The sequence below is a fragment of the Staurois parvus genome, unplaced genomic scaffold, assembly GCF_062004578.1.
Source record: "Staurois parvus isolate SC_StPar_1 unplaced genomic scaffold, SC_StPar_1.0 ptg000639l, whole genome shotgun sequence".
Lineage (NCBI taxonomy): Eukaryota > Metazoa > Chordata > Amphibia > Anura > Ranidae > Staurois > Staurois parvus.
This window is the reverse complement of record NW_028318435.1, coordinates 2,163,224-2,187,645: the sequence shown is the minus strand read 5'-3', so window position 1 is coordinate 2,187,645 and position 24,422 is coordinate 2,163,224. Positions and strand designations below refer to the sequence as shown.

Genomic DNA, 24,422 nt, shown 5'->3' with positions numbered 1-24,422 from the left:
CTGCATCATGCTTCAATTATTGTTTATCTTGATTTTCTTTTTTCTTTGTTTTTTCTTCTTTAGTATCTTAGTTTTTTTTTACCATAGGGGTTGTTTTGTAGTGTTTCCCCTATGAGCGGTAATATATTTAATGGAAAGGGGTCTTATTAAAAATGGTCGTGTATGAAAAAATATGTAGTGACTTTCCATTTATATGAAGTAAATTTGCACTACGCTTAATGAAATATGTTTGTTTTTGGATAGAGTGGGGTAGAGATAGAACCACTGTCATATGCTTGCAGCTGTTATCGCTGCAATATATCAACTTCTGGATGCCTGTTTTGACCCTTTAAAGCCTGTAGCACCCCAACTGCATGCATTGCACATAGCTGCATGACAGTTGCAGCATGACCCCATTCATTTGAATACCTTTGGTATAAATTTTGTTGTGCCTCACCACAACCACGGCAGTAAGTACTAATATGACTGGGGGGGGCATGTTAACTTGTGCTTGGGAGGTCAGAGGAAGGTAAAACCGTGGCTCAATCACCTTTTTTTACAGTTCTCAGGACACCACTGTGTAAATAAATCCTCTGTGCCTGAGTCTGTTGAGAGGATTACCACTGATTTTTTGTTTCCATGACACAGCATGAGGTGGGAGAGAATCTACATAAAGCGAGGAAGGCTTGAGTTTACCTGTCTGCTTGAAGAATCATAGTGTGTGCTGTATATGTTAGTACCTGAAATTCACCATTGATTGTAGATTGTTAAAGTGATTGTAATGGATTAAGTTTTATTATTTTAAAATGACAAACATTATACTTACAAGCTCTGTGCAATGGGTTTGCACACAGCAGCCCTGATCCTCCTCTTCTGAGTTCCCCTGCAAGTGCTCCTGGCTCCTCCCCCCTGCCAGGTGACCCCATAGCAAGCCTCTTGCTATGGATGCACGTGCACGGAATCACTCCTGAGCCCTGCTCTGTGTGTCTATTGGCACACAGCATGTGGCTCAGCTCAGCTCCCTCCCCATTGGCTGTGATTGACTCCTACTGCTGCCTCTAAGCCAAGAAAGAGAGAGCGAGCTGCTTGATCAAGGTCAGTCTCAGGTAAGCATGGGGGGGGGGGGGGGCTAGGAGGTTACGAAGATTTTTTACACTAATGCACAGAATGGATTAAAGTAAAAACAAAACAAACCACTTCCTGCCTTTAGAACCACTTTAACTACACAGAAACCTGAAATTGTTGCATAATGTGTTGGGCTGCATGTCCTCTGTGTGTGCAGCTATGTGGTGCGGGAGAAATCACTCTCTTTAACCACTTCCCACCCACTTTGGCCTATTGTAATTATATGACCTGGCATGTGCTCTGTTATTCTGGTTGGACATTATATGATGTCCTCCCACTTGCGCGCCATGTGACCTGCTGTGTCGTGGCCCTGGTACCATGTGATTGCTGTGACTAATCAAAGCAATCCCATGTCAGTTGTAAACAAACAATGGCTTGTCATTCATAGCCATTGTGTACTATTGTGATCACTGTGATTGGTCGCAGTAATCACATAGTACAGAGCCAACCACAGCAGACATGTACCAAGTGATAGCTGCGCCAGTCAGAGCTATCACAATAGTACACAATGGCACAGGAATGGATGCCATTCACAGTGTAAAATTATTTCTTAGACAGCGATCATCACTGTAATAAGCAATCATTATTGATCACCTCCCTAGAGCTGTATAGTGTCAGATGGCAATGGAGAAAAGTTGCTTCTTTAAAATCGTTTTCTGCCAATAGCTTAGGATAGTAGGTTGGGCCTTTATGGCAGGTGAGAGGTATGAGGACATCATGGTACAGATGTTAGCAGAATATCAGATGCTGCTTGCTCTATGGATAGCCATTGTCCACAGCTCCACCTTTAAAGTGGTAGTAAACTCCAGATTTTTATTTTTACCTACAGGTAAGCGTATAATAAAGCTTATCTGTAGGTAAAATGAATATCTCCTAAACGTGTACCATTTAGGAGATATTCACTCCTTTTGACAGCCAGTGCATGCGCTCTGAAGAAATGGCATGCACGGGAGTGACGTCAGCGCAGCTTTACCACTCAGATGGCCGGAACTCGCAAACCCAGAGGGAAGACTGGGTGAAGATGGAAGCCTCTGCAGCGGTGACATCATTTTAAGGTAAGTCCTTCATAATGTGCTAATATGTGATGCATACTAGCACATTATGACATGACCTTGACCTTCTTAGTGCGTTTTATTAACGCTTTAAGAGAGCAATACGCTGTCATTCAGGGCTAGAAAATCTATCACTGGCACCTGTAAGCAACACAAACATACAGTCAGGTCCATAAATATTGGGACATCGACACAATTCTAACATTTTTGGCTCTATACACCACCACAATGGATTTGAAATGAAACAAACAAGATCTGCTTTAACTGCAGACTGACAGCTTTAATTTGAGGGTATTTATATCCAAATCAGGTGAACGGTGTAGGAATTACAACAGTTTGCATATGCGCCTCCCACTTGTTAAGGGACCAAAAGTAATGGGACAGAATAATAATCATAAATCAAACTTTCACTTTTTAATACTTGGTTGCAAATCATTTGCAGTCAATTACAGCCTGAAGTCTGGAACGCATAGACATCACCAGACGCTGGGTTCATCCCTGGTGATGCTCTGCCAGGCCACTACTGCAACTGTCTTCAGTTCCTGCTTGTTCTTGGGGCATTTTCCCTTCAGTTTTGTCTTCAGCAAGTGAAATGCATGCTCAATCGGATTCAGGTCAGGTGATTGACTTGGCCATTGCATAACATTCCACTTCTTTCCCTTAAAAAACTCTTTGGTTGCTTTTGCAGTATGCTTTGGGTCATTGTCCATCTGCACTGTGAAGCGAAGTCCAATGTGTTCTGAAGCATTTGGCTGAATATGAGCAGATAATATTGCCCGAAACACTTCAGAATTCATCCTGCTGCTTTTGTCAGCAGTCACATCATCAATAAATACAAGAGAACCAGTTCCATTGGCAGCCATACATGCCCACGCCATGACACTACCACCACCATGCTTCACTGATGAGGTGGTATGCTTAGGATCATGAGCAGTTCCTTTCCTTCTCCATACTCTTCTCTTCCCTTCCCTCTGGTACAAGTTGATCTTGTTCTCATCTGTCCATAGGATGTTGTTCCAGAACTGTGAAGGCTTTTTTAGATGTCGTTTGGCAAACTCTAATCTGGCCTTCCTGTTTTTGAGGCTCACCAATGGTTTACATCTTGTGGTGAACCCTCTGTATTCACTCTGGTGAAGTCTTCTCTTGATTGTTGACTTTGACACACATACACCTACCTCCTGGAGAGTGTTCTTGATCTGGCCAACTGTTGTGAAGGGTGTTTTCTTCACCAGGGAAAGAATTCTTCGGTCATCCACCGCAGTTGTTTTCCGTGGTCTTCCGGGTCTTTTGGTGTTGCTGAGCTCACCGGTGCGTTCCTTCTTTTTAAGAATGTTCTAAACAGTTGTTTTGGCCACGCCTAATGTTTTTGCTATCTCTCTGATGGGTTTGTTTTATTTTTTCAGCCGAATGATGGCTTGCTTCACTCATAGTGACAGCTCTTTGGATCTCATCTTGAGAGTTGACAGCAACAGATTCCAAATGCAAATAGCATACCCGAAATGAACTCTGGACCTTTTATCTGCTCATTGTAATTGGGATAATGAGGGAATAACACACACCTGGCCATGGAACAGCTGAGAAGCCAATTGTCCCATTACTTTTGGCCCCTTAACAAGTGGAAGGCACATATGCAAACTGTTGTAATTCCTACACCGTTCATCTGATTTGGATGTATATACCCTCAAATTAAAGCTGACAGTTTGCGGTTAAAGCACATCTTGTTCGTTTAATTTCAAATCCATTGTGGTGGTGTATAGAGCCAAAAATGTTAGAATTGTGTCGATGTCCCAATATTTATGGACCTGACTGTAGATGCATAGATAGGAATCCTGCTTCACTTCCCTTAACCTCCCTGGCGGTATTCCCGAGTGTAGCTCGGGGTAAAGTTTCAGCACCACAAGTGGTAACCCCGAGCTACACTCGGGAATACCCTGCAGCGCTGCTCCAGGATCTCTTCTTCACTTACCTTGTCCTTCGCTCCCACGATGTCCCTCCTGCAGTGTCCCAGGCAATGTCCTCCAGCCGATGCCGGCATCCGTCTTCTGGGTTCCGTTCCCTGCAACGTCAGGACGTACAGGGACAACAGTAATTTGTCCCCGTAAATTTAAAAATGTGAAAAAGTGACATTCACTAAATACACTAAAATCACATAGTAAAACATTACTGTTTCAAAGCATTCCACATACATTTTGTCCCGAGTGCTTTATCCTGTGCCCTGCCTGCATTTATACTGTTCTTTCTGCCTGGAAACTGAGAAACGTCCATGGCGTCCAAAAAGCGTCCCTTTAGGTCAAAAGTGGTTTAGACCAGCTAGAGAACAGTGATAGTAAATCAGAACCACTTGCAGCATTGAGTGATAATGATTCGCGGGGAAATTCGTCATCAGACACTGAAAATGATTTTGCAACTTTGCTCAGTGATGTGTGAACTTGGCGCTATATTTCAAATTTCAGTGTTTTTGGTTTGATTACATTATTGAATTAAATTTATTATTATATTATTATTTTTTATGATTATTTATTAAATTATAATTTATGATTTCGTGTTTCAAATTTTATCATACCCGGGATGTTTACTAGACTCTTGTTCGGACAGATTTCAGTGAGTTATTCCTAAAAATTACAGGCCTACAATAAAAAAAATACATATTTCCATGCAATAAAATGTACCGCTTTGAGCACAGAAATACTGTCATAATCATACCGCTAGGGAGGCTACATAGAAATTGTGCTGGTTTACTTGAATTACCATGGTCCTGGGCGGACCTGCACACAAAAATCATGGGATTCACCTTGAACTTACGATAGCAGAAAACCTGACCCACATTCCTACTAAGGACTAAAGTAAAACGTTCTGTGTATTATGAAAAGAAATGTGATTTTTTTTTTCTACACTATAAATTAATAGCAAAAATAATAATAGAACCTCGCATATTCAGATATTTGAGCATTTAATCAAGTTTATAAAATTACTACACCCTGGTGGAAATAAGAAAAGGCGTTTTCTTGGTAATAAAGCAGGCTATGATAGAGAAGGATGATGTTTCTGCAATGACAGTACCTTCACGGTTTCATTGTGACAGTTTAGCGCCATCTCCTGGCTTTTTTTTAATTTGCAAGTAAGGTAAAAGTAAATTGCAAATTTAAAAAATGCTGTAGGAGAAAAATTGTAACTACCATTGTTAGCCTCCTGAAAATGCTAATAACCATGCTGTTATGCTAACCCACTAGTTTTAAACTGAACCTGTACCTTTCTGCTAGTGGTCAAAGTATCAGGTGCCCTTTACTGTAGGGACATAAACTTTAAGTATAGCTCCTTGTCCACCGTGACTTTAAGCTGATCTAAATAAACTATTCCCCTTACTAACAGGTGTGCTTGCTGTCAGTGCTGTATAAACTGTATGTAGCAGCTTATTCTTGTGCAAAGCCAAGCAAGGGTATTCCTTGGCTACTATCACATCCATGGCTGAGGGGAAGCCTTCCTTTGAAATTGCATGTCAGGTTTCTAGCATCTGGTGAGTGACTTTGAGTGGAGAAGGCATCTGTACTGGAGGAGGGGGTCTTTACTGTGGGGTAGGCTGGGGGTCTGTAATGAGGGGATGGTCTGTATTAAGAAGGGACAGGGATGTTGGTCTGTACTGGAGGGGTTTGTACTGAAAAAGGGGCTGGGAGGGAGGTACTGTACTGGATCAGTATGTAATGAGTGGATGGGCAAAATTGGGGGTCTGTACTAAGAAGGTGTTGGGAAGGGGGTCTGTACTGAGGGGGTGGGCTAAAAGGAAGGTCTATACTTGGGGGTTTTAGGGATGTGGGGGGAAATCTGTACAAGGTTGGGAATCGGGGCTGTTGTGGAACACAGTATCTGTAATGTGGGGAATATAGGCAATTTTACTTTATCTATTTTATTTTGAATAGGAGGGTCATTTTTAGTTCTACACTGTACACTTACCTGTGTGTTATGGATTCTTGGACCCTTCACTCTCTTCTGCATATTTGAGGGGCCCTGGCCAGTCCCCTAGCATGAGACTGTGCATGGTGACCAGTGTAACCCTCAAATATGACAGAGCCTGGGGAGCAAGAGGAGTCGGGTGGAATATGGATTGAGAGAAAGCTGGAGTGTAGAGTCTGGGGAAGGGCCCCAGGGAGGGGAGCCTACCTAAAAGAATGTATACAGCTTGCGAGCTGCTCAGTGAAAAAACAAATTCAAATGTGACATGTACCTGTGGGCCACTGAAATACAATAGTGAAAAAACTTGAAATAAACTTGGCAAACTCCCCATGTCAGCAGCTATGGTAAAGCACATGTACACTGCAGCGCATCAGCATGAAAGCAGCCTTTTAGGGTGTTCAGGACTGTAAGGGTGTGTTTACATTTGCAGTTTGGGGGGTGGTAAAACCCCATAGTTGAAATGTGTTTTTACCACTACCCAGGGGCGGACTGACCATTTAGAAACTCGGGCACTGCCCGAGGGCCCGAGGTCTGTAGGGGGCCCCAAGAGATGCCCCTGGTACCTTTTTCATAGGCTTTTTTGAGTTTGGGCAAGGACACAGGGGCCCCATGATCCCCTATTGCCCGGGGGCCCCATGAGTTGTCAGTCCGCCCCTCCCACTACTCCAACCACTTGTGTAGAGTCAGAGTCAAAGGCAACTCAATCCCATGCTCCAGGGGGCCGGTGCCTTCCTGTCACATTCTGTTTTACACTTGGACAGGAGTGGCAGTATATACAGGAACCAATCCTCTCCATTTTCCCCTTGCAACCACTATAGGCTGGCTTCTCTTCCTCCCACAGGCATTAAGCAGCTGCAGGAGGAAAATGTTAAATGTTAAAGATATATCCCCTAGCATAGCTTCAAACACTTGAAAATAATTAAGAATGACACCTCAAAGGGCTTGACAAAAAAAATTAGGAGTGCAAAGCATGCTGTCAAGAGGGCCTGTAGGTACACTGAAGAGAAATAGAGAAGGAATAAAAAAAATCCCATCAATGGTGTCAGTGAAAATAAAATAAATTCCATCACTGTGTTAGTGGGATAAATAAGTCCCATCATTGGTGTCAATGAGATTAAAATAAGTCCCATTATTGGTGTCAGTGGTATTAAAATAAATGTGATCATTGTCAGTGGGATAAAGTACACTTCATGATTGATGTCAGTGGCAAAATATAAAAAAAAAACTTTACTAGTGTCAGTTGAAACAAAATGAATCCCGTCATTGGTGTCAGTGGGATAAGTCCCATTGTTGTGTCAATGGGAATAAAATAAGTCAAATCATTGATACATTGAACACTGGTGTCAATTAGAACAAAATAAGTCCCATCACTGGTGTCAGTGAGAATAAAATAAGTCCCATCATTGGTGTGAATGAGAATAAAATAATTTCCATCATTGGTGTCAGTGGTATTAAAATAAATTCAATCATTTATGTCAGTGGGATAAAGTACCCCTCACTAGAATCAGCTGAAATAAAATGAATCCCATCATTGGTGTCAGTGGGATAAGTCCCATTGTTGTATTAGTGGGAATAAAAGAAGTCCCATCGTTGGCAAGAGAGCGGAGGGGGGAACAAGAGTGGAAAGGGATAAACAAAGGTGGGAGAGAACTGAGAGATGGGGGGTCACCCACAAGAAGACAAGCTATGACTGGGAGCAGGAATGTAAAGATGAGCACACATGACCACACATAACCTCTGATGCCATGACTTCTGGAGTGGGAACCGCTGATCCAACTGGCCAAAGTCAAAAACACAGTGCGCTAGACACAGATGCATTCTTTTGCTGGTGTCAGGCCCGCCTCCCACTGCATGATATACTGTAGGGGCAGTGGTGGGCAACGGGGGCCCCTGGCCCTTCTGCTGTGCTAGCTTTATAATCCAATGTTTTAAACATAAATCACCAGAGCCAAAATTCATACAAATTAATACTAAATATACAAATAAATGCTGCTGCTCATCATTGCAAACCCACACTAAAAAAATAAATAAAAAACATTAAAACAGCACATGTAGCCTATCAGATATAGAGGGGAGGATCCTGCATTCAGCATATATACGGCGCTTGACTGGAATGGTGTTGTCTGTGATAACGCTCTGGCGGAGGGGTGAAACGCGTTGACGCATTTCCGGCTCTGCTGCCATACGTAATATGTCAGTTCCGGTGAGTGGAACGTTCCCGGGGGCCATCTTGTGTATGGGAGATTCTCTGTGCTGTCATCTGTTGCTGACCGTGGGATCTCAGGAAATTTCCCTGGTGATGTGGCTTTTAGGATTCATTTAAATGCAATAAAATGCTAATTTTGATCATTAAGAATGTGAGTGGCTTGGTACTTGAAAATTGAATATAACCAAGTGATGCAGTTTTACGCTATATATATGTTTTTTTCCCTACATTATTCTGAGCTTTTTCTTGGAGAGTGGTGTCTGGTGATCCTGGAGGTTGGAGGCTAGCTATATTCTGGTTTGGAATATCTGGAGGCACACTGACTGGGTCTAGGATCCCCAAAAATCCCTAAAAGGCGTTTTTTCACCAATATTTGGTGAGTGCGGTATAATTTTCTGAGCACTATTTTTGGTGGAAGCACGATTTATTTCTTTGGGAAGAGGACTTTCAAGAATATTTATATTTTTTTTTATTTAGATTTTTTTTATATAATAATGTTTTCACCAATTTGGAGTGGGACTTATAATTTGATATATATATATATATATACTTTTTTTGCAGTGGTATTTATTTTAAATTCTTTTTGTGCTGTTTTAATGTTTTATAATTATAATCCAATGTGACAGTTAGGGAAGAGGGGTGTTTCCAGGGTGACTCACAGCACATTATTAGCTGTGGAAAGAAATGGAGCAGCTGCAGTAGCACACCTCTGTGCTTGAACACAGGTATAGGCTGCACTGCGATTGTGGTGTTTGAAAACCCAGGCAGATTTCCAATGGATGGGGTGCTTATCCAGTTCAGCTCTTTGAACATACTAAGTACATCCAAAGAGTGAACCGAGAATCACAAGTTGATGGCTGCAGTAGCTGACTCCTAGCTGGTTTTGCTGACTCCTAGCTTGAAAGTAAATGTGATCCAGTGGCTGTCACCATATCTGTAGCCCATTGCTCACCTTCTCCCCCATCCATGCCTTGATCTCCCCTGTAGTGAACTAAAACGGAAGCAACAATAATTTAGTCATTTCAGGTTTCAGATCCTCCATTTCTTGGCCGGTAAAGCCAGGCGAACATCTAGTCCAGCAGATCTCTGCTGGTCTATATGCTGTGAAAGGCAGGGATGACATTGGGTTTTATTAAACCCCTATTGTCTCCAAAAAGAGTACCTATAACCTGTCCAAAGCTATCACATGGGGGGGGGGGGGTAATCCCCTGTGATAGCAATAAAGTAACAATAAATACATGATAAAAGTTTAAAAAACAATAAACCTATAATAAATGTATTAAAAACAGTTTGCTGTAACCCCTGTTGCTACCCCACACACACACGCAAAAGCAGCGCAGGGTGAGCATGTGTTTGTAAAACTGCAATCACACCACACATGTGACATATCACCGTGAATATCAGTGTATGAGGAATAAATCTAGCATAAGAGCTCCTTGTGAACTCTAAACTGATGAGCTACAGTTGCAAGAAAAAGTATGTGAACCCCTTGGGATTACGTGGAGTTTTGCATGAATTGGGCATAAAATGTGCTCTGAACGTCATCTAAGTCACAACAATAGAAGAACACAGTCTGCTGAACATAATACTACACAAACATTAGATGTTGCCATGGTTTAATTGCACATAACATGTAAACATTCACAGTGCAGGGAGGAAAAAGTACGTGAGGCCCTAGCTTAATGACTTCTCCCAGAGCTAATTGGAGCCAGGAGTGAGCCAACCTTGACTCGAATCAGTGTGATGATATTGGATGTGTTGCTGACAGCTGTCCTGCCCTTAAAAAACACACACCTGTTTTGGGTTTACTGGTTTCAAGAAGCACTGTCTGATGTGAACCATGCCTCGCAGAATAGAGCTCTCAGAAGACCTACGATCAAGAATTGTTGACTTGCATGAAGCTGGAAAGGGTTACAAAAGTATCTCCAAAAGCCTTGATGTTCATGTGTCCATGGTAAGACAGACTGTCTACAAATGGAGAAAGTTTAGCACTGTTGCTACTCTCCCTAGGCGTGGTCGTCCTGTAAAAATGACTGCAAGAGCACAGTGCAGAATGCTGCATGAGGTAAAGAAGAATCCCAGAGTGTCAGCTAAAGACCTACAGAAATCTCTGGCACATGCTAACATTTTTGTTGACACATCTACAATAAGGAAAACATTAAACAAGAATGGAGTACATGGGAGGACACCACTGAGGAAGCCATTGCTGTCCAAAAAGAATATTGCAGCACGTTTGAAGTTTGCAAAAGAGCACCTGGATGTTCCACAGCACTACTGGCAAAATATACTGTGGACAGATGAAACCAAGATTGAGTTGTTTGGGAAAAACACACAACACTATGTGTGGAGAAAAAAAGGCACAGAACACCAACATCAAAACCTCATCCCCACTGTAAAACATGGCGGAGGGAGCATCATGGTTTGGGGCTGCTTTGCTGCCTCAGGGCCTGGACGGATTGTTGTCATTGATGGGAAAATGAATTCCAGAGTTTATCAAGACATTTTGCAGGAAAACGTACGACCATCTCTCCGCCAACTGAAGCTCCGCAGAGGATGGGTGATGCAACAGGACAATGACCCAAAGCATACAAGTAATTCAACAAAACAATGGCTGCAACAGCACAGAATACGCCTTCTGGAGTGGCCCAGTCAGAGTCCTGACCTCAACCCGATTGAAATGCTGTGGCATGACCTTAAGAGAGCGATTCACACCAGACATCCCAAGAATATTGCTACACTGAAACAGTTTTGTGAAGAGGAGTGGTCCAAAATTACTCCAGATCGTTGTGCAGGTCTGATCTGCAACTACAGGAAACGTTTGGTTGAGGTTATTGCTGCCAAAGGAGGGTCAACCAGTTATTAAGTCCAAAGGTTCACATACTTTTTCCTCCCTGCACTGTGAATGTTTACATGTTATGTGCAATTAAACCATGGCAACATCTAATGTTTGTGTAGTATTATGTTCAGCAGACTGTGTTCTTCTATTGTTGTGACTTAGATGATGTTCACAGCACATTTTATGCCCAATTCATGCAAAACTCCACGTAATCCCAAGGGGTTCACATACTTTTTCTTGCAACTGTATAAAGGCTTTTAAAGCATCACCTATGGAGATTTTGGGGTACGGAAGTTTTATGTGATATTAACAGGCGATATCAACTGTGCGATAACAGTTTTAAGACTTGACATGTTTGGTATCTAAATACTCAATGCAACTTCATCTTTTAAATTTTACCAAAAAATAGGTTTTACATTGTGTGTTTGCATTAAAATTAATTTTATTATATGTTTTCTTGAAAATTTGCAATTGATAAACAGTTACGCAAATATCAGGTGACATAAGAAATTGCAACTATCACTGTCATCTTATTATTCTACAGGGCCTCTAATTTCAGAGAATATATTGAGGGTTTAAAAAATTTGGTGGCCAAAAATTAAGATTTTTACATGTGTGCAAAAAAAAATGCTCTAATGGCGTACTAGTGAAAGGAATTTTGAAGGGGCATTAGCACACCCAAGCAGCTCCCCCCTGGTGCCACCACTGAATAGAATGAAAGTGTGGGACATCACCATACCCAGAGTTCATTGATCACTTCCCCCAGCCCTGAAAATGAAGGTCTACAACTCTGTATAGACCTGCAGCTGTAAGAATAGTCTGCAGGAGCCTTAACATTGCACCCACCATCCACTGATCGTGGTTGCAATGCTTTTCATGCTTACATGCAAAAATAAATAACGGCACTTTTTTGTTTTTAAATATGTGTAGGTGTGTTTGTTAATTGTTTGATAAAGGTAGAATTATCATTTAAACCGTTGGTGTAAGTAGGCTCATAAAGTTATGAACAAATAGTTTGTGTTGCAGGTAGAACAATATTCTCTTAAAGTTACCCTCCTAAAATGACTTAAATGCTCCCAGCACAGAGAGTGAGCTGTCAAAGACAGCTCTCAATCCCCACCTACGATCGGGACTGACCAGGGGCGGACTGACAACTCATGGGGCCCCCGGGCAATAGGGGATCATGGGGCCCCTGTGTCCTTGCCCAAACTCAAAAAAGCCTATGAAAAAGGTACCAGGGGCATCTCCTGGGGCCCCCTACTGACCCCGGGCCCTCGGGCAGTGCCCGAGTTTCCAAATGGTCAGTCCGCCCCTGGGACTGACTCATGATCATGAGACCACTGTGACAGCCAATAACTGTGGTCACATGATTGTCAATCCTCTCTACTCTCTGGGTGTTCAGAACCTTTTAAAGGAATGCTGGGACAGGCAGGAGAGGGTTAAGACGTCCCCTAGACCTAATTGAGCAATTAACCCTTGCAGTGTGCATCCAGTTCCACTACAAGTGATCATTTTCAAGTTTCCTGGAGATGGGCTTTAGACTGCACTGCAATATATGGCACATCTAAAAACCTGATACATATCTCCCAACTTTAGAACCTGATACCTATAAAATATGCTTTAACTGCTGTGCAAATGAGTCACATAGACATGTATAACCCTCAGCACAATCAGTGAAAAAGAACAAAACAAAACAAAAAAAGACACAGCTCAAAAAAGCTGGGACAGAGCAACAAAAAGCTGACAAAGTAAGTGGTACTACCAAGGATGAGCTGGAAGGACAGTTTGTCACTAATTAGATAAATTGCCATCAGTTCATTAATTGGGTATAAAAACAGCATCTTAGAGAGTCATAGTATTTCAGAAGTAAAGATAAACAGAGGTTCACCAATCTTTGAAAGCTGCATCTAAAGAGAATCTATGGTGCATTGCCAAGAGAAAGATGAGAGATATGAGACCGAACAATGCAGAAGAGCTGAAGGCCGCTATTGAAGCATCCTGGTTTTCCATAACACCTCAGCAGTGCCACAGGCTGATAGCTTCCATGCCATGCCGCATTGAGGCAGTAATTGCTGCAAAAGGGGCCCAAACCAAGTACTGAGTACATATGCATGCTTATACTTTTCAGAGGTCCGATATTATTCTGTGTACAATCCTTGTTTTATTGATTGCATGTAATATTCTAATTTTCTGAGATTGTGGATTTGGGGTTTTCATGAGCTGTAAGCCATAATCATCACAATTATGACAAATCACGGCTTGAACTATCTTGCTTTGCATGTAATGAGTCTATCTCATATATTAGTTTCACCTTTTAAGTTGCATTACTGAAATAAATGAACTTTTGCACGATATTCAAATTTTTTGAGTTTCACCTGTATATAAGAAAACAAAAAAATTTATATATATATATATATATATATATATATACTGTATATATATATATATATATATACTGAATGTTGAAATTCATTTTTTATATATTACAAAATATATGAAAAATATTTTTAAAAATATATTTTTTTAAATATATTCTTCAGATTTTTTTTAACTTATAAAAAAGTCATTTTAACATATATTTTTACATATATTTGTAAATGCATTACAAAAATGTAGATTACATGTATTTTTAAAGACATACAGTATATTTGAAAATTTATTTTTAAAAATATTTTTCATATATTTTGTAAGAAAAATGGATTTCAACATACAGTGTATATATAATTTATATATATTTTTTTTACTTGAAATATATTTTGAAATATATTGAATATGGCCAAAACTGTAGTACTTCAAATATATGTCAATATATTTGGGAAGAATATTTTTAAAATATATTTAAAATATATTTGTTCTCCATGTGGGCATGACCATGCATTAAAGTGCATTGGCGCCAGCCGGGCTATTTAAGCTGCACTAGTCCCTTATGTCAGTGTCGTTTGGCCTATTACATTTCTTGCAGGCCAGGTCGGAGAACAGGAGATAAGGGACCCCCTCTGTCCCCCTCTGCCCCCAGAGGACTGAACCAGGTCCCTGCCTCCCCACCTTGGAGGGGAAAAAACGCAGACCGCACCCGGTTTTCCCTCCCCCCCCATCTCCCAGATACAGCGTAGGCCCCCTGGCCGCCATGGAAGGGCTTCCAACTCGTGTCTCCCCATCAGAGGAAACACAATAACTGAGGTCCTAATAGAGAGGCCGCATGTTAAACTTGGTGGAGGTGTTGTTTCCTCAAGTGGGGAAGAGCCGAAGTCTCTCAGGGGTGCTTTCCTGAAAGATGGGGGGAAAAAAATAATAAATGCAGATTTTTTTTTACCTGCAAAAAAAATCTGCAATTATTATTATTTTTTTTTTTTAAAGGTGAACATAGCCTTTAAACCTCCTCTTATAACCTTGTGTGTGTGAGACTTACCCAAAGAATTTGGATGTCCGTCTTTGTGCATCTCACAATGAGAATATCTGATGTATGATTTTCTGTTTTTTTTTTTTTTTTTACATGCTAGTCGAAAATGAAGAGATTACAAAAGTTATGAAAATTTTCCTGACAGAATACAACTTCAGAAGTGATGTATTGTATTGTAATGTATTCTTTCGTTTCTGAACATGTGTCTTGGTCACCCAATTTTTTTATGGACAGATACTGTACTGATTAAATGAAAATCATTCATTCTCGCATTGTACGAGAAAAATTTTCATGTTTGTCCCTTCGCCTAATTTCGCATGAACTGTCGTAATAGCCTCTCAAAAAGCTGTGTACTAATGAATAGATTATCAGATGATCCGGAATTTTTTGGCCACTTTTTTGTACTAGGCATGTCTGCGTGTTCTTCATTGTAACTGTAGGTCAATAAACAGATGTCTGATAGTGTATGTTGAATAATGTATGTTTCTTAGTATGTTATGAATGTAGGACTTATGGGTTACAGTAGAATGGCTAAATTCAGGAGGTAAAAGTTGGGGAAATTAAGTTTAGCGGGTTTGAGGAAATTTAGTTTAGCATAAAGTTCAGGTAACTAAGGTTTGAAGCAGAACTCAACTCAAAAAATGGAGCTTGTTCCTTTCAAACCCTCTCTACATCTGCATTCATATATATGTAGCTCCACCCCTGAAGGAGTCGCTTGGTAATTTGGGTTTTCTGTTCTGTGCCTTGACTCCAAGAACAACCTTGGCCACTTGGACACACCTGGTTGACTAAAAATCACTACAAGTGGGGAAAATAATTATTTGATCCCCTGCAGATTTTGTACGTTTGCCCACTTACATAGAAATGAAGGGTCTATCATTTTTATCATAGGTGTATTTTAAATGATAGAGATAGAATATCAACCAAAAATTCAGAAAAAAACACAAGATACAAATGTTATAAATTGAGTTGAAGTTCAGTGAGTAAAATAAGTACTTGATCCCCTACCAACCAACAATAATTCTAGCTCCCACAGATTGGCTATGTGCTCATGTGGTACACAGATTAGTCCTTTTGTTTTAAGAAGGTGCTCCTAACGGCAACTCGTTATGTGTATAAAAGACACTTGGCTACAGAATATCTTTCATGGGCACCACCATGGGCAAGACCAAAGAGCTGTCAAAGAGCATCAGGGAGAAGACTGTAAACTTGCACAAGGCTGGTATGGGCTACAAGACCATCAGCAAGAAGCTTGGTGAGAAGTAGACAACTGTTGGAGTGATTATTCGCAAATGGAAGAAATACAAAATAACCATGAATTGCCTTCAGTCTGGAGCTTCATGCAAGATTTTGCCTCATGTGGTAAGGATGATAATGAGAAAAGTGAGGGATCAGCCCAGAAGTACATGGGAGGAGCTTGTGAATGATCTTAAGGCAGTTGGGACCACAGTCACCAAACAAACCATTGGTAACACAGAACACTACCATGTATTGAAATCCTGCAGCGCCCACAAGGTCCCCTTTCTCAAGAATGCACACCTGAAGTTTGCCAATGAACATCGAAATGATTCAGAGAAGGATTGTGAGGAAGAGCTGTGGTCAGATGAGACCAAAATTGAACTCTTTGTCATTAACTCGACTTGCCCTGTTTGGAGCAAGTAAAATGCCGACTATGACTCTAAGAACATCATCCCTACAGTCAAGCATGGAGATGGAAACATTATGCTTTGGGGCTGTTTCTTTGTTAAAGGTACAGGCTGACTTTGCCACATTGAGGGGCCAATGAACAGGGCCAAGTATTGTAAAATCTTGGATAAGAACCTTCTTCCCTCAGCCAGAACACTGAAGATGGGTCGTGGATGGATCTTCCAGCATGACAATGACCCCAAACATACCGCCAAGGCAACAAAAGAGTGACCGTCCTGACAGCCCTATACCAGAAATACTACTACTGGGTGGCAAGGGTGCACAAAATCATCTATATATACGTGATTCGCGCTCCCATGGTTTTCACACCCCTCCCAGATAGTGTCAGATTGCCCGTCAGTACACCAGTAATCACATTTAACCCCTTGATTGCCAGCTCCATTGCTAGTAGAGTGTCTGAACGGATCAATATCTTTGATCAGATCAGCACTATACAAGCGTTCACATTAGTATAGTGTCCCCAAAAATGCAGCGTTAGCGGGATCAGCCCGGCACCTGCCAGCACCTGCGTTTAGCCCCTACGCTTACCCCTTTTCCCCCAGCAAGTGCAGTGTCAGTAGGTCACTGTCACTTGATACATTGCACACAAAAGCGCAGTGTTGGCAGAATCGGGCCTGATCTCTCTTAGTACTTGCCGGTAAATTTTGATGACTCTCATATGCAGCAGAGTGCCAGTACTAGTGCCACGCTACCTTTTGGTGAACTGGTGAGCATCAGCGGCCTAGTACCTCTTGGTCTTTCACATACCAGCACTGCAGTATCACTTGGTGACGTTGTGAGTTCCGTAAGTGCAGTACAAGCTAGTGCAGTGGCGAGCACAAGTATTGTCCCGCAACCACCAAGAATTCGCACACAGGCCCGTAGAGCTCCTAGTATCCTTCCGGATGTGCTTGCAAATCCCGATTGGTAGCCCACAAATTTTGCAGCACCCGTACTTCCCCCATTCACTGCCCAACCTGGAATTCAGGCGGAAACAGCAAATTTGACTACTCCCCTTGATTTTTTTGGAGCTGTTTTTCACTGAAGATCTGTATGCATTGATTGTGGATCAAAGCAATTTATATGCACAACAATTTTTCGCCACCAACCCAAATTCAAACCTTGCCAGACCATTCACATGGAAACCCATTACGGTTTCTAAATTTTAAATTTTTTGGGGGGCCTAACCCTCAACATGGGCATTACTAAAAAAAATGAATTGCAGTTATGTTGGTCCACAGACCCGATTCATCATATGCCGTGTTCTCTGCTGCCACGGCCAGGCATAGATATGAGAGTATAATGTGTTTTATGCATTTCAACGACAATACACTCTGTCGTCCTCGAGGTGACCCTGAATTTGACCAGCTCCACAAAATTCAGTCCCTCGTAAATCACCTTAACCAAAAATTTGCAGATGTCTATACTCCTCAGCAAAACATCTGCATTGATGAGTCCCTCATTCATTTTTCTGGCCGCCTTGCATTCAAACAATTTCTCCCCTGCAAGCGTGCAAGATATGGGGTCAAGATGTATAAGACCTGTGAGAGGGAAACAGGCTATACTTAAAAGTTTCAGATTTACGAGGGAAAAGATAGTCACGTGGAGCCCTCTGGATGCCCCGACTACATGGGGAGCAATAGCAAGATAGTTTGGGACTTGGTGTCATCCCTTTTCCATATGGGGTACCACTTATACGTGGACAATTTTTATTCAAGTGTGTCACTATTTAGACATTTGTACAATCTTGGAACTGGCGTATGTGGCACCGTGCGACCTAATATGTGCCCACCATTAGAAGTGGGTGGATGCAGGGCGGTATATTCTAATGGTGGGCATACCACACACTTTTTCTGGCAGAGATTTCTTCTCTTTTTTTCATTCAGCCCACAGGCTGCATACGAAAAAAAAGAACATAGCATATATACCCAACAAGGATCAGCAATGTACTGGTACATCACTGGACTTTGAATGGTTACCTACAGCTGCAGGCATCATCCAGGTATCGTCTTTTTCAGCCGGCGATCGGCTTTCATGTAAAAGCAATCCTAGTGGCTAATTAGCTGCAGGATTGCTTTCACAAGCATCTGGAGACGATGACCCCTCCTCTGCTGCCTTCCACGGCCTTCTCGGGCAGTCCCGTGGCATCGGGGGAACCTGAAAATGCAGCCGGTGTTTCTGCCAGCTGACCATAGAGCTGATTGGAGACCGGAATGATGCCGGTATGTAAACGGCGGCTGCGCCATGCATGTGAGGTATTGCCGCGAATGTCAGATCAAGGGCAGTAATTCTAACACTAGAACTCCTCTGTAAATCTAAAATGGTAGTTTGTAAAGGCTTTTGTAAAGACCTATGGATATCAAAAACGTATGCAGTTTGTCGCCATTGCACGGGGCATGCGCAGTTTTAAAGCATGTCATGTATCTATTTACTCGGCATACCATCATCTTTTATATTTTACCAAATAATTGGCCAATATATTGTGTTTTTGTGCATTAAAAGTAAAAAAGTGTATTTTTTTAAAATTGCATTTGAAAAATCGCTGCGCAAGTAAAAAATTGCTGCACCCACCATTATATTCACTAGGTTGTTTGCTTTGAAAAAATATATAATGTTTGGGGGTTTCAATTAATTTCCTAGCAAAAAATAGATTTTTTTCATGTGAACAAAAAGTCCTCCCAATGACCCCTTTTTGTAAAGTAGACACCCCAAGGAATTTGATAAGAAGCATGGTGAGTATGTTGCAGATCTCGTTTGTTGCCACATGTTTTTGGAAATTGAAGAAAAAAAACAAAAACATATTTATTCTTTTCTTTTTTTTATATTTCAAAACCTTGTGAGAAAAAATGAGATCTGCAAAATACTCACCATGCCTCTTTTTAAATTCCTTGGGGTGTCTACTTTACAAAAAGGGGTCATTTGGGGGGGTGGGGGGTGGGTTGGTGTTATGCTGGCATTTCAGGGCCTCCGAAATTGTGATAGGTAGAGAGGAAGTGAAATCAGGAAGTTATGCACCTTCAAGCTTTCAAAGTGGTCATTAGATTTCAAGCTCCTGTATGTGGCTAGGCTCCCACAAAAGTAGAAGTAGCAGAATGTGTTTGGGGTGTAATTCCACATATACCCATGGCTTGTGTGAAAAATATATAATTTAAATGACAACTTTGTGTAAAAAAAAAAATGTTTTTGTCATTTTCCAAAAACTTGTGGAAAAAAAATAAATCTTCCATGGACTCAATATGCCTCTCAGCAGATAGCTTATGGTGTCTACTTTCTAAAAAGGGGTCATTTGGGGGTGTTTGTACTATCCTGGTATTTTAGCACCTCAAAAAATGTGATGGGCGGTCAGAAAGTAAAAGCTGTGTAAATTCCATTATCTATACCATAGTTTGTAGACGCTATAACTTTCATACAAAGCAATCAATGTACACTTATTGGGATTTTTTTTAAACATGTAGCAGAATACATTTCGGCCTAAATTTATGATGAAATTTTAGTTTTTTTGGATATTTTTTATGACAGAAAAAATTTTTCTTTGTTTATAGCACCAAAAATAAAAAGCGAACAGGTGATCAAATACCACCAAAAGAAAGCTCTATTTGTGTGAAAAAAAGAACATAAATTTCATTTATGTACTTTATTTCATGACCACGCAATTGTCAGTTAAACTAGTGCAGTGCTGTATAGCAAAATAGTTTGTAGACGCTATAATGTTCACACAAAGCAATCAATATACACTTATTGGGATTTTTTTTACCAAAAACATGTAGCAGAATACATTTTGGCCTAAATTTATAACTAACTTTGAGTTTACTATATATATTTTATAGCCGAAAGTAAAAAATATAATTTTTCTTCACAATTTCCAGTCTTTTTTTGTTTATAGCGTGAAATATATAAACCGCACAGGTGATCAAATACCACAGAAAGAAAGCTCTATTTGTGTGAAAAAAAAGGACATAAATTTTGTTTGGGTGCAGCATTGCATGACCGCGCAATAATCAGTCGAATTAGTGCAGCGCCGAGTAGCAAAAAGAGGAAAAAACTAGAAGCAGTATTATATGTGTCTAAAAATCCAACACTTGGTCATTAAGGGGGGTAAAGCCTCTGGAGAGCAAGTGGTTAATCCTCATTTTTTTTCCTTGGCGTTTGTAATTTTAATCATTTTTTTCCTTGGCATTTGTAATTTTTAATCATTTGTTTCCTTGGCGTTTGTAATTTTTAATCATTTTTTTCCTTGGCGTTTGTAATTTTTAATCGTCATTTTTTTCATCTTAATTTGTTAAACATAATTTTCCAGGTTCCTAATAAAACAGTTCAAAATGTAGTGCTTTACGCATATATGTAGTGTATGAAATCAGTAATGTTTCCATTATTTCTGTATAATTACTATGATGCCATTTTACAGCTGCACATACATCAGTAAATGAAGAGTTAAACATGAGCCACTACTTCTTGCAACATAGTATCGAGCACTGCAGGAAAGAAAAACATATTTTGTGTAACAACAACATCATGACCATGTACAGTATGTGTGTAAAAATATACTGACACCTAATGAGAGTGTTGAGCATTGCAGCCAATCATTCAATCATCCCAATATGCAGTGTGGTACGTCCCCGCAGAGTCACAGCTGGCACCCACAGTAAACATGGCGAGGCTGGGAACCCAAACCCTGGTGAATTGAGGACAGCACTGGATCATTAAACAGGTATCTGTCAATGCAAAGTCCGCAGCTACAGTATATGTAGCTGATGACTTTTATTTTTAACTGAAGTACCTCTTTAACAAACATCTCCGACAATTCAGCGTATTTCCAGGAGACATCTTTATGGCTACACCACTGGAGACACTAAATAAAGAGATTCCTTCCTCTAGCGCCTTCCCTTGTCCTATGACTCTCTGGGAAGAACTCGGTTTAGCCTATCAGAGTACTCTGTACATACTTAGTTGGGCGGAGCAAACTGAGAGCGGCTCAGCTATTGGCTTGCCTTACTGAAGTAACGTAGTGCGTGAGTATAGTGTGCTGCCGGGGTCTCTGCCAGCGGTGTGTCGTTTCCGGTGCACGCTAGATGTGACATTACTAGTACATAGGGCCCTCAGGTATGTCATGACTGTTTCTCGGGATCTGCCGTACGCGTCTGATTAGCTGCTACTAACGCCTAGTAGAGTATGTCATGTTACTGCCATGCTCCGTCATGGACCCCTTCCTCGTACTGACAGGCCTCCATTACCAGGGACACTCCCAGGCTTTGCACCTCTGTCCTTCTTCATTTCTATTCCTAATCTCCAGTATGCAAAATGCAGCTTGTTATCCCTTTATTTGTCTGTGATTTCAGCTCTGGGCAACAAATGCTCTGTGTGTATTTTATTCAGAGATTCATTCTTAGTTATTTTGTGTCTCCCTGGGTCATTTTAAGGCAGTATTGTGCACTCTGTGCTAAAGCTTGCTACCCCTGTTACAATTGCTTTTTGATTGACTAACAGCTATATATATGGCCAGGGCCCCATCTGACTGGCTGAAGATGGCCAGGGCCCCATCTGACTGGCTGAAGATGGCCAGGGCCCCATCTGACTGGCTGAAGATGGCCAGGGCCCCATCTGACTGGCTGAAGATGGCCAGGGCCCCATCTGACTGGCTGAAGTTGGCCAAGGCCCCATCTGACTGGCTGAAGATGGCCAGGGCCCCATCTGACTGGCTGAAGATGGCCAGGGCCCCATCTGACTGGCTGAAGATGGCCAGGGCCCCATCTGACTGGCTGAAGATGGCCAGGGCCCCATCTGACTGGCTGAAGATGGCCAGGGCCCCATCTGACTGGCTGACCTATGCTAGAGATGTGGAACCCACAGAGGCACGCTTCTACACATCTTCTGGGAATGCCCTATCATATCTTTTAGGCAGCAAATCTTCCACTTTAAAGCAATTTTTTATTAAATTAGGTTTACAAACATATCATACCTGCTCTGTGCTAGGGTTTTGCACATAGCAGCTTGATCCTCCTCTTTTAGGGTCCCCCACGGACACTCCTGGCTCTTTATCCCTTCTGATTGTCCCCTTAGCAAGCCACTTGCTATGGGGGCACTCATGCGGGCCTGGTGCTACCCCCCCTGCTCTCTGCTCATTGTAATTGGCAGCAGTGGCCAATGGCTCTCACTGCTCCCTCTCTTTCCAGTGAGGAGAGAGAGTTGCTTCTTTTATGCACATCGCTAGATCAAGATTGGGCTCAAGTAAGTTTAATAAGGGGGGGGGGTGCTGGGGATTATCTTAAATCAGAGAATGCATGAAGGTACAAGAACCGTCTGCCTTTACAATCACTTTAATCCAAAAATTCACAGTCTTCTCCCTTTTCTACAATCCACCTGCTGTTTTATTAAACCTGACACCTCTGTCCAGAAAATCACTATCATAAATCTCTCATAAACATTTACTAAATGTTGCTAGAGTTAGTGTCCCTAATGTGGAAACAGCAGTCCCCACCTCTTCTAGCACAGCAGTTTGTCAGGGGAATGATATACAAAGCATGGAGCAACTTACCTCTGCTTTACTGGATTAAACTGAGGTGGTTCTACTGGGACCTATTTTGATCCTTTGATCAGTACCTCCAGTACACATAAGTTCATATCCACATTTGTTCATTTTGCATAGCGAGTGTCCCAGCCTCCCCCTCTCTGGCCCTTTTCCACCCCTCTTGTGGGGGTTTATTCTCCTGGTGGGGGATTCTCCCCTCCCACTCCCCCCCCCCCCCCCTTCCAACCCCCTCTTCCAGCCCTCTCTTCTTTCCCTCCTAAGATGGCTCCTCATCCTCTCCTACTCTCCTAATTTATATATTGAAAAAATTGGTGTGCGCCGACATAGTATGTGTGACTGACGGAACATCCATTCCCAGTGATATTGACTTAACTTAGAGTGCAAGTTGAACTTTGAGTTTTTGCTAATGTGCAATGGTGTATATCACTGCTGATTCCTGAATACAAAATATAATTTTTGAGAGATGTTAAATTGATAACTTATAAATTTAGTTTTCTATGGTGATTATGCAGTATTACCTATGGTAACTTGTCGAACCATAATTGTGTATGTTACTACTAATCCTGCGAGGTGATGTATCTTGTCAAACTGTTTATTCAGGATGTAAACCATTTAATTAAAAAAAAAAAAATGTGAGCAGGCAGGCTCTTCATTGAGTAACATGACAAGCAATGTCTCTTTTGCAGCAAGATAAACGTACCTGCCTGCTCACAGGTTTCTGTAGTAGGTACATGGAGCTGTGCTTACGCAGCTCAGTTTACATACCAGCACAGTGTCTTTATGCCAGGATGACTACACTCAAGATGGCCACAGACTGTCGTTAGGAAAAAGCTGTGTAGAAGATGCTGGTGAGGGATTTCAGAGTTCAGCTTTAAAGTGGATCTAGAGGTAGAAGGTTTTATTGCATTTTATGCATTAGGGTAAAAAAAAATCCTTCTGTTTGCAACTGGTGGTGAACTGTGTTCTGATCTATTTTATCAAAATGTTTAATGCCTAAACAGGAAATTATACCTTTTTTTTTTTTTTAATAAACTTTTTTTGATAAGATGGTGGGTAATAAAATCAAAGCAGGCTATTTTCTTTTGACAGGTAGTGCTTTCAAAATGCCGAAAAAGAAGACAGGTGCCCGTAAGAAGGCAGAGAGTCGTAAAGAAAGGGAAAAACAGCTGAAAGCTGCTCGAGGCACTGTAGACCTTGCCAAGCACCCTAGTAATGCTTCTATGGTAAGTATATGTGTTTATATGATTTTATCATTAAAATAAAGAATGCATCAGTAACTTATACAATTATTTTGTATTCTGATCAGTCACGTAAAGTTATCTTGTCATGACGCATCACCAAAAATCCTAATCCACCACTGTCACTTCCAAGGCACCATCTGGTTCTTGTAATTTTACTGCCACTCCCCTACCCCTCAGCTCGTCATCGCTGTGTGAAAATCCCTGTAAGGGGGAAGCAAATGAAATGTCGCCTGCCTTTTCTTGATGCAGTGGTTGGGGCCTGTGTTACCATGTGACCAATCAACATGCCCCAGTAGTGTTGCATTGAAGAGTGCCATATTATTATTATTATTATACAGGACTTATATAGCACCGACAGTTTGCTCAGCGCATTACATTATGGAGGGAGACAGTACAGTAACAATACAGTTCAATGCAAGAGGG

At 41.4% G+C, this 24,422-nt stretch overlaps 1 protein-coding gene and 1 long non-coding RNA gene across 4 annotated transcripts in view; one reads left to right on the top strand and one right to left on the bottom strand.

The window, feature by feature from the left end:
• The window catches only part of LOC149449041 (uncharacterized), a 43,072-nt gene extending 21,963 nt beyond the window's left edge, over positions 1–21,109 (bottom strand). Inside the window, exon 1 of one of the 2 annotated variants that reach the window (XR_016315463.1) lies at positions 21,010–21,109. This is a non-coding gene — a long non-coding RNA (uncharacterized LOC149449041). Of the gene's footprint in view, positions 1–20,781; positions 20,953–21,009 lie in introns of those variants that run through there. The other variant, XR_016315462.1, reaches the window with a different exon arrangement.
• The window catches only part of NOAZFP (nucleolar atypical zinc finger), a 46,585-nt gene continuing 42,977 nt past the window's right edge, over positions 20,815–24,422 (top strand). The window contains exons 1-2 of one of the 2 annotated variants that reach the window (XM_089693879.1): positions 20,815–20,940; positions 23,848–23,981. In XM_089693879.1, the coding sequence (XP_089550005.1) occupies positions 23,862–23,981 (120 nt within the window). In that variant the 5' untranslated portion in view covers positions 20,815–20,940; positions 23,848–23,861. Of the gene's footprint in view, positions 20,941–21,202; positions 21,333–23,847; positions 23,982–24,422 lie in introns of those variants that run through there. The other variant, XM_089693878.1, reaches the window with a different exon arrangement.